The sequence below is a fragment of the Gossypium hirsutum genome, chromosome D08 (genome assembly GCF_007990345.1).
Source record: "Gossypium hirsutum isolate 1008001.06 chromosome D08, Gossypium_hirsutum_v2.1, whole genome shotgun sequence".
NCBI classification, from domain to species: Eukaryota; Viridiplantae; Streptophyta; class Magnoliopsida; order Malvales; family Malvaceae; genus Gossypium; species Gossypium hirsutum.
The window spans coordinates 61,473,981-61,485,130 of record NC_053444.1 but is presented as its reverse complement, the minus strand read 5'-3'; the positions used below and the strand labels follow the sequence as shown (position 1 = coordinate 61,485,130).

The following is an 11,150-nucleotide window of genomic DNA, read 5'->3' as shown; positions in this document are numbered from 1 at the left end:
AGTCAATTCAAGGGATAATACAAAAACATTTTAAAACTGACGTCTAAATTGCAAATTAGTCCCTAAAACTTAGCATGTTTTAAATAAATGATCAAAGCATCAACATTGCATTATCATGTTCTTCTATCAATTTAGTTGTTAAATACAATTCAAATTAGACATGTAGCATTTTATAGCACAAAATTGTAAATACATGTGTATTCACCATATAAAGAGCTTGAATCTGATATATTGAAAAAATAGACAATATCATTAAAATCTAGATAACTATTTATCTATTTATTTTTAACACCCTAGATTCACTCCTTTCATGCAATATATATATGATCTTTCTCAAATTTGAGATACTATTTAATGCCTAAACTAATTATAGAATGAACTGATTGATATGATAGTGATATTTTGAATATTCAATTAGAATGCAATATATACATGTATATAGACATATATCCTCTTCTAGACTAAACACGTGTCCATAGGATCTTATGCGAACCTGTCCTGTGATCAGCTGCAAGCCAATCCTACGAGCTTATTGCAACCCAACCCAAATCCATTTGGGTTTTGGACTGGTGATGGTAATTATCTTAACAAAACTCATAGCTTCGTCATTAAAAGATTTTACGATTGGGCTTAGAGCAACCATTTTTTTTTTGAAATTTAGGAATTTTTTTAATTTATAAGTAATATTTAGGGGATTTAAGGTTTTAGAATAGATTTATTATTATATTTTAATTTTTATAGTTAAATCCTACTTATCATAAAAGTCTATTATCTTATCTTTATATAGCCCTTAATCGAATTTGCCTTTAAGTTGATTAATATACCAAAAAAAATCTCTTTGAATCTCTCAAAATAATGGAACCACCGATCAGCATGATAATTGCAATACCCGTAGGGGTCATGCTTGCTATCCCCATTATTATCATAATCCTTATTTTCATGGTATTTCTTGTCTGGTCTTGTTTATACTTCACGGTCGTGTTTATCTTGATGCTGCTCCATTGTTTTTGCCGGGATATCGACGAGGACATCGAAAACAGGTTGCCGAGATATGTAGCGGCAGTTGATCACGCCATGCGAAGCCGATCAACGTTGCTGGATGAAGTTCCGAGGCCGATTACGGTCGGGACCGTTGTTAAGTACAAGATTGAGGGAGAAATCGAATCATGTCACGCAGATTGCGTTATATGCTTGGAAGTGTTTAAAGATGGGGATACTTGTAGGGTTCTTCCTAACTGCAAACATATGTACCATCAACTTTGTATAGATAAATGGTTGGTTAAGGATGAGGTTTGCCCTCTCTGTCGTGGTTCAGTCTACACTTTGGAACTAGCATCGTCTCCAACCACTTGATATTTATTTGTCTTACATATTTTATGGGTTAGATACGAGTTGGTATTTAGTGTTTAAGTCGGCAATAGATTGATGAATGTACCTAATTGATATAATATTAAAATTTTGAGAATTCAATTGTAAGTCGACAATAAATTTTGGTTATTAAGAATTAAAAATAAGTTGGTTTTTTTTTGGGTTTTTTCTTTTTAAATTCGAATAAGTCACTTAAGTTTTAATTAAAACAGAAGAAAATAGAAAATAAAGAAAAAATTGGAAAGTTTAAAGAACATAAAATAAAAATTAAATTGCTCAAAACAAAAAAAATATGGATGTTTAACATGTCACGTTAGTAGCAATTAACGGTTCAGTGACTAAAAGATTACAACACGATAAGATAAATAACTAAAATGTAACTTAAGATAAACAAAAGTGACCGTGAGTGTAATTACCCTTTCGAATAATAGGTACATATATAATCATATAATTAAATAAAAAATTCCCATGATCATTTTATATGATTTATTTTAGTTTAGAGAAAATATTAATAAGGAAACAAAAGTAATCATTTACATTGGTAATATGATTTTTTTTTATAATAAATGCATGATTAATGTAGTGAAAAGTAGGGTATTTGTTTTGTCAATATTCTTAAGAAAATTTGATAAATATCCTTACTAATTGTCTGTTTAGATTAGTGATGTGTCGGGTCAGTCGAGAATGGGTTTTCTCGGGTCAATCGGGCATAAGATGGGTCGGGTTTCTATACGGGTTTAGTGATTTTCCTATAATTTTAAAATCCTCCTTAAATGCAGAGATTAATAACTAAAAAACCCTAAAAACTTTTAATGTTTTTCTCCCCAAGCTATTTGTTTTTTATTTTTTGTTTTCCTCAACAGCGGTGTCAACTTTTGAGCTAGCTATCACTCGCCTTTTTCCTCTCCCATTAATCATTTATTTCTTTCTTCTTCTGATTCACTACACATGTCTTATCTCTTTTCAGTTTGCAAATCTATTTTGTGGGTCTATTTATTGTCTCCACGGTGCTTGTCGTTCGCTAAAACTCCATCGACTACCAGTAGTTTTTCTTGAAAAATGGGTGGCTCTTCGTCAACTTCTTAATTTGTTTATGCTTTGAGAGTATTTTAAAATAATAAATGATTTCACGTGTCGATCTGGACCAATGTTGTCTTAAGTTTTATATATTTTTTGTTTGTTTTTCCATTGTTTAATAAGTATTGTATGCTCTTGTAGCACGTTTTTTAGTCTTGTTTATGCATGTAAACTTAGTTTTACATATGATATTAAGGATGGTTTTGTTGACGTCCTCTCTAGTTTGGTGAATGCTCGATTCTTTTGTCGACTTTTGCTCGCCGTTTTGGATCATCCGGGGCTAATTTCCTTATCGTATTAAGTGCTTGCAATCACTCCAGATACGTCGTGCTTGAGTTGTGACAAAGTCAATTATCAACGTGTCATAATGTTCTATTGGTGCTGAGGCTAAAGCCTTTGTTGTATTGATGGAGCTTGTCTTTCACCATCTACGACGAGTGTTTGCTATTTTTTTCTCTAAATTGTATGATTCATGAATTTATTTTTTAAAAAATACTCTAATTCACATGGTGAGAAATATAAAAAAATTAATTTACTCATTTTTTTAATAAAAAAAATCGAAATGGAATACTAGACTTGTTTGATACTTGTATATAAAACATCAAGCGATGGAATTCACAACCCTAAACCTCGATCCGGAGAAATATAATTGCTTTTGTCGTAACATTACTTTCTATACACTACTTTCTATAAGAGAACATAATTGCACTAATACAGCTTCCGCACTCTCCGAACCTAAATTTCTACCTTACGAACAGGTTCGGACAACCGTTTATTCCCGAACCTATCCCAATAATGAAACAAAATCAAAAACCAAAAAATAATAATAAACTAAACCAAAAAATATACGTTCACTGATTCACTCCCTTTTCAGTAATCAGCATCTATAAGCCATCAATACTCTGCATTTCCTCTTACAACCCAATCTCCAGTCTTCTTCTTCTTCTTCTTCTTCTTCTTCATTCTCTTTCAAGCCATTAAAAAAGCTTTCACCTTTGAGTTGATAGTATTCTGTCAATAAGAAAGCTAACCTTCGTGGACCCAAAAAAGCCCATCGGCTCTTTCAATGGGGAAACAAGGAAGAAAGAGATTGGTTTCTTATGCTCTGTTTTTAGCTGCTCTGTTTCAATGTAGATTCTTGGCTTTTGCAATTTTAGACCCACTTGATTTTTTAGCTTTACAGTTGATTAGGAAGTCGATGAATGATTTACCGGGGTCTAGTTTTTTTGCTTCCTGGGATTTCACCTCCGATCCTTGTAACTTCACCGGAGTTTACTGTGAGTCCGATAAGGTAATAGCTCTTAATCTAGGTGACCCGCGTGCTGGTTTTCCGGGTTTAACCGGAAGGTTAGACACGGCTATTGGTAAACTCTCAGCACTTACAGAGTTCTCTCTGGTTCCGGGTCGGGTCTTCGGGTCGTTGCCGATGTCGATCTCGCGATTAGAGAACCTTCGGGTTCTTGCGATAACCCGGAATTTTATCTCCGGGGATATACCGGCGAGTCTCGGTCGACTGAGAAGGCTTAAAACGCTTGATCTCAGTTACAATCGACTCACCGGTAAAATCCCTCGTTCTATCGGGACCTTACCGGAGCTTACCAATGTTCTTCTCTGCCACAATAACCTCTCCGGTTCGGTCCCTCCGTTTCTCTCCCAAGCCTTAACCCGGTTGGACCTAAAACGGAACGCTCTCACCAGTTCACTCCCCAACTCCTTCTCTCCTTCCCTCCAGTTCCTCTCTCTCTCATGGAACCAACTGAGTGGACCGGTGGACAGTGTCCTATCCCGGCTCGACCAGTTAAGTTTCCTAGACTTGAGTTTTAACCGTTTTACCGGTCCAATCCCCGACCGGATTTTCTCATTTCCTCTCACAAACCTTCACTTGCAAAGAAACTCGTTTTACGGTCCAGTCCAACCAGGCGATCAAGTGAAGATCTCGACCGTTGATCTGAGCCATAACATGCTTTCGGGTCGAATTTCACCGATGTTCTCGACCGTGCAGAATCTTTACTTGAATCATAACCGGTTCACGGGTCAGGTACCGGACAGCTTAGTGGACCGTTTATTATCGGCCAGCTTACAAACACTTTATTTGCAGCATAATTTTTTGACCGGGATCGGGATTAATCCAACGGCTGAGATCCCTCAAAGCACTTCGCTGTGTATACAGTATAACTGCATGGTGCCGCCCGTACAGACGCCCTGCCCTTTGAAGTTTGAAACACAGAAGACTAGGCCTACTTCCCTCTGTAACGAATGGAAAGGGTAGATTGGTAATTTCTTAAGTGCTAGTGCCGGGTACTTTAGGAAGATAAAAATAATGGGAAATTTTTTTTATTTATTTTACTGGATTTTTTTATTCGTTTATTTATTTTATAAGAAAATTTGTTGAATATGTTTTAGGTTCAAAACGAATTTGTTGATTTTTTTTTTCTTTTCAAAGAAAATTTGTTGATAAATTAGAAAATGTAAGTTGTAATTTTTACTTTTTTATTTTTGTGGTTTATTATGTTCTTGATTATCATAAAATCATAGTATGTACTATTTCACCTATCTCACTTTGTTTAATGTTAATTGGAATTAAAAAAGAAACTTTTTTATTTTTTATAATTATTTTACATTCTATATTTGGGGTTCGTGATTATTACTCTTAATAATTCTAAGGTTCGAATTTATATTTTCCCTTGAAAATATAATGTGTCATAAATATTATTTGCTTTATCAACACGTTAGATATAAGTTGGTGTAATCAATATAAGTTCGTCATAATTGAATTAAACTTTTTAACTAGATTACACTACACCCATAATGTAGGTGAAAAAAGCAAACGTTCAACAATGAGCTTTAATTGAAATGGTAAAATAGAAATGTTGAAAATATAATGTTTGGAGTTTAAATCCTTTATATATGTGCATTTTCCAAATTTTTTACATAAAAGAAAAGATAAAAATAGTTTTAAAATAATACAAATAACGATATTTTAGTTATTTCCAAATTGAGGTGATCTTTTATTAACTCGTACATCAACTCAATTAAGATTTTATAAATATTCAAATTAACGACTATATTAACTAATACTCTTAATTGATACAATAATGATTTTTTGACGATTGAATTAGATATTAAAATTATAAGCAAACTTAAATGGGCCTATATGCTTAAACCCATTAACACCGGTGAGGTCACTACAAACGTAGCCGTTTTATTTGGCAAAGTTGCATGGGATGTAAGGCCCACCACCCATTCTTTGCTCCATGAAGCTAATGGATCTGACACCACCCATTGACTGGATCTAAAAAAAAGTACCTCTTTAATTTAGGTTTTCAAGTTCAAGTACCAATTAGGTCTAAAAAAAAGTTTAGGTACTTAAAAAAAGTGCCACTTTGGTTTACGGTTTTCAAGTTTATATACCAGTTAGGTCCAAAAAAAGCTTAAGTACCAAGTAGGTACAAGTTGCTAAGTTCAAGGGCTAAAGTGTACACTAACCCAGTTGCTATTATATTTGGGGTATTTTCTTAATTTTAATTCTTAAGTTGCATTTGTATCATTTAGTATCAGAATTTGAGATTTTTTCTAATATAGTACATGTGTTATTTTTTGGTCTAATCTGATACTTATATTTTGACAAAAGTTATATATTTTGATATTTAAAGATGATAGTGTTAATATTTTAATATTTAATTTAATTTTTAAAATAAATTATTAATATTATTTGTTTTGGATTTTGGATGGTTTTGTTAATAGAAAAAATTTAAAGGATGATTTCTCTTTTTAGGTCTCGCCGCCCTTGTCAAAGTTTTTCACCGGAAAAGATGGGAAGTTATTATCATGTCAAATGTGCAAACCAATTTTTAAACTAAAATGAGTTTTTTTAACAAAATAAAAAACAAAAATAAAAATTTTCAAAGCTCCATTGTAGGGATGTCAGTGGGGCGGGTTTCGCTGGGTCCCGCTCCACTTCGCATACAATTGGGTGGGATGGGGAAAAAATTAGACTCACCGTGGGTGGTGGGATAGGCGTGGGTATGACCTTGTACCCGCCCCACCCCACCCCACCCTACCCATCCCCATCCTCGCCCGCCCTGCATAATATAATAAGCATATTTAAAAAATAAAAATTTATAAAAATTTAATTTAATAATTATCTTTTAGTATTTTATTAATTTAATAATATTTAATTATTGCACTTGTGTTGCATTTGAAGATATTTATGATGTATTTGAGACATTGTTTGTATTTGGATATTATGTAAGGATTTTATTTTCTGAATTTTTAAACTCGTATTGAAGTTATATTTTATTTACCAATTAAAGGGTCGCGATGACTTTTTTTTTTAAATGGTAACGGCTCGAATAATGTCACATATGTTGTGGGAGTCCGGAGGATAAGTATTTCATACTTTTTTCATAAAAATTTTGGTTTATATTTATTTAATTGATACTTATAAATATATTATATGAAGTGGATTGCGGGGCAGGTATAGCGGGGATTAGGTGGGTTTGGGGACCTATGTGGGTGGTGAGGTGGGGATGGTTTTAGTCTTACGGGTCGTGGGGCGAGGATGGTTTTGGATTTTGTACCCGTAGCGGGTCACAGAGCGGGGATGGGGATGAAAATTCTTGGCGTGGATGAGTGTGGTAAGAGCACCCCCTGCACCCACCCCGCCCAATTGACATCCCTACTCCATTGTTTGTGTTTTTTAATGTTTGATTTATAAATTTAATGTTTTTTTTGAAGATTTTTTAAAGTCCCAATATTTAAAAATATTAAGATTAAATTGAGATAATGTGTAAATATTAAAATTTAATTTTTAAAATTATGAACAAATCGACATAATATATAAACGTTAAAAACTAAGTTTGTTATTATGCAAATTTTAGAACTATTCAATCATTTTTTTGTCACAAAATTTACAACAATTAATTAACAAGTGTTGGGTCCGTAATAAGCCACATTATTCTCCTAAAGAACATAATTTTAAACATTAAAGATGACATTATTAAGAATGACAACCATAAACTTAAAACATAAATCACAAAATAGACATGAAAAGCATCAAAGTAGAAAAACATAAACAATATCTTAATTAAAGGGATTCTGTCCCTAATCATTATTAAAGATGTTGTCTCTAATAATTATTAATATTTAAAAATACTTTTTTAGTAAATTTACCCTTAAACTATTCCTTAATTTTCACATTGATCCTTGAAGTTTGTCCTAGTCTGCCCCCTAAGAAATTAACTAATATGAACATGGCACGTTAATAGTTTATAAATCACTTCTAGGAAAAAACTAAAAACCAATTTAAAATAGAAAAATAATTTATGAGTGAAAATTTACTAATGAAACCTAGAAAAAAGACAAAATGTTGACGATGACTAGACTTTGTTTTCAGACATAAAAAGCTAATTTACAAGGAGACAGCTTCATAATAAGACAACAAACAGGAAAAAGAAAAACTTAAAAACATGAAAAACAAGAAAAATAAAATAACGAGTAATTGGTTATTGGAGAATGCAAGAACTAAGCATATATTCTAAGCAAGGGACCTAAAAGTCAAAAAGGAAATGTCTAGATGCCCTTTGTCCGTTTCTACTTTCTATTAATTAAAACCATTTTAAAATACTCCAACAGCCTTAATTTTGATTCTTTGTTTTCTCTTTTAAAAATAATAAAATTCCAAAGTGGTCCCTTACACCTAGAGGTGATCATGGGCCAGGCCCAAGAAAATTTTCAGCCCACTTCCTAGACCCGAGTCCAACCCAGCCCGAAATTTGGACCTAAAATTTTGTGCAGGCCCAGCCCGGGAAAAAATCCCTAAGCCTGAGCCCGGCTCGACTCGGCCCATTTTTTTAGTAAATTAACTCATGCAAAACAAAATCAACTCAATTAAACAACAGTTTTGACTCCTGAAATTAAATGAAAGAAAGAACATAAAAAAAAGCTCAAAATTGAACCAATAAAAAGTACTTAAATTCTAATGCAATTAAGTATCCACAACTGATTTTGAACTTTTAAACTCAAACAACTTGAGCCATCAAGCAATTCTAGATGATATATTTAGTTGCATAACTCTCAATAACATGAATATCAAGTGACCATCTCAATGCCATGTTAAACTAACATCATCAAATTAGATTGATTAGCATTATCGCATGTTTTAAATAGCTCATGTGCTTAATTCAAAGTCAACAACTAAGAGAAACTTATAATAGCATCAAAATTCAAGAACCATTTTAAATTTAAGGAATGAAAGGATCTGCAAACTTATTTATTTAAATGAAGCTCAATTAAAATGTTAGAGAACACACACATACAGAGTACAAATTTTAAATGCTGCCCATTCTATTTAGCCAATGAAGAGAAATTTTAAATGCAGTCAATCGCTCATAATGTGCACGATCATCTAAAACCTATATAAGAAAACAAACTGTTAATAAAAGCATTTATATATATACAAAATAAGTTAATATGAAAGACAGTTTAACCGGTTAAATAAAATCAGACCTCAACTATCTGCATAACATCATGGTTGGCAGCTAAATCTTCTGAGCCAATCACAACCTGAAAACAAATTTATTACTTTCTCAAATATAAAGGAAACTATGACAACACCATCAAGCATCCAGATAATTACCTTAACAGGATTAGGGTCCATGTACTCCTGAGCTAACCGATGAACCGCTGCAGGCCATGTAGCACTGAACATTACCATCTGATGAGCTGCAAAGGTTAAAAGCAACATGAGGATTTCCAACCTAATTGATCATACATTATTCTATCAAGATACAGAACAATATTTTTTAGCTTGATTGAACCTTAATGGTATAGTTTTTAAGTAAATAAAAATGTTGCAAAGAATACTATACTAGTAGAAGCCGTAGGTTATGACTTGATCCAATAGAGTCAGAACACCTTTCTATCTAAAAGGAATGGTGCTCGATGAAACGATCCAGATTCCACACTATATGCTGTGGGCTGGAGAGGGAGCTGCTCTGCGAAACTGGGCGTTCAGTGTTCTTATGGGGGAACCATACTAGAAAGAGAATAGAAAGAGCCTTCAAAAAAGAGTGAGTGAGTGATGGGCAACCTTAGTCTATATATTGCTTGTGAGCCACCAAGTAACAGTCTCACAACAGTACTGACGTTAAAGGATTGGTCCTTCACTTGCTGATCGTTCGCGAGTCGAACTCGCTCTCTTACCATGCCTTTCACTCACTCGCTTTAGTCGGACTCAATCACTCTTTTTGTTGCAAAGAATAATATGTATACACCATACCGAATGTGTTGAAGTATAGTTTGTCAAAATGTATCAAACTTTCGACACTAGTACGATATGAGCATATAACTCTTCCATTATGCAAAAATAATATTTAAAGAATATGAAGATTGTAAAATATAATTTGTGAATTATAAACAGAATAAATATGCAGCAGGGCAGGTTAAAATATTTTACTGAAGATGTCTATCTATAGTGCAGCCAAGAACATAGAGCTAAAGAGGCAAAGTATTTTTTTCCTCTTTTCTGAGTGATTTCCTATATGCTAAAACTACTTTTTTTTTCTTTTTTCCTGATCCAACAGGCAATCTCATTCTTAATGAATTGAAAGCAGATGCCATTGAAAGAGAGTGAGGGAATTGACGGGAATAAGCTTAAGACTGACCTCTAGGTAGGAAAAGATTTCATCACAAATGAACTTAGATAGAGAACGAATCGAATAAGCGAGCGTTCATCCCCATCTCTTGTCCTTGAAGGAGGGGTAAATAATGGATCTTTCTGCTCTTGCAGGAAGGGCCAGTAGTCTTTGTGCTAAGGGCATAGCTTAAAGAAGCAAGTGACTAATTGCCTAAGAAGTTTATCTTTCAACCATTGCTTTGACTACCAAGGTAGTAGTCAAATAGCAGAAATTAAATCCCCCTCGAAGATTCAGTGTCTCAAAATCAAAATCAGAAAACCGATAACAGCAAAAATCAAAATCACAATCAAAATCAAAAAGCAAAAAACTAATTCGAATTGGGTTAACAGGAAATAGGGTTAACAGCAAACTCACCTTTGAAATTCAAAGGTAGAAGACGTACAAGGCTAGAAGCACTGTTAGAGCAGAGGTGGAGTCGTGGAGGACCGGAGGTGAAATGGTGGATCGGCGGAGGTGGAGATGGATTTTCGATTTGGGGGAAAAAAAGGAGGGAAGGGGTTAGGGATTTATCAGATGCACGGGGTCGGGGAAATGGGAAATGGGGAGGGGAAGGGAAATGGGAAATGTATTAATGTAATAATAAATTTTAAAAATAAAAAATATATATTAATTATATCCGGGTCGGGCTGGGCCCGGGCCAAAAAATTTTACCTGAGGCCAGGCCCGTTTTTTAAACGGGCCTCGTTTTTTACCCAAACTCATATTTCGGGCCTATATTTTTACCCGAACCCTCTCATATTTCGGACGGGCCGTCAGGCCGGACCAGGCCGCCCAACCCATGATCACCTCTACTTACACCACTTCTAAATTTCTCAATTAGAAAGAAACAACAATAATAGATTGTAAGTTTAGGTTAAACAACAATAGTGGACACTAAGACTTGGAATTATTAATTGTCATTTTTAATGGAGAAAGTGCATGGTGATCAAATTTTTGGGGAGAAATATTAGTTTTAATCCACTTCTTAGTGGAATTTATGCTTTATGGAACCCGATACAGGGGAGAAGT

General features: G+C 33.8%; 2 protein-coding genes across 2 annotated transcripts; both read left to right on the top strand.

Moving 5' to 3' along the window:
- Positions 1–855: 855 nt before the first annotated feature.
- Positions 856–1,353, top strand: LOC107934388 (RING-H2 finger protein ATL66). The gene has a single exon (XM_016866811.1). It carries the CDS (start codon positions 856–858, stop codon positions 1,351–1,353), a length of 498 nt encoding a protein of 165 aa, XP_016722300.1.
- A 1,925-nt stretch (positions 1,354–3,278) lies between these two features.
- On the top strand, positions 3,279–4,998 carry LOC107934365 (probably inactive leucine-rich repeat receptor-like protein kinase IMK2). Its single transcript, XM_016866789.2, has one exon. The coding sequence runs from the start codon at positions 3,512–3,514 to the stop codon at positions 4,712–4,714; it is 1,203 nt and encodes a 400-aa protein (XP_016722278.1). The 5' UTR covers positions 3,279–3,511; the 3' UTR covers positions 4,715–4,998.
- The last annotated feature ends 6,152 nt before the right edge of the window (positions 4,999–11,150 follow it).

Excerpts from the sequence above, each read along its gene's own strand:
- LOC107934365 (XM_016866789.2), top strand. The coding sequence starts at position 3,512 with ATGGGGAAACAAGGAAGAAAGAGATTGGTTTCTTATGCTCTGTTTTTA.
- LOC107934388 (XM_016866811.1), top strand. The coding sequence starts at position 856 with ATGGAACCACCGATCAGCATGATAATTGCAATACCCGTAGGGGTCATG.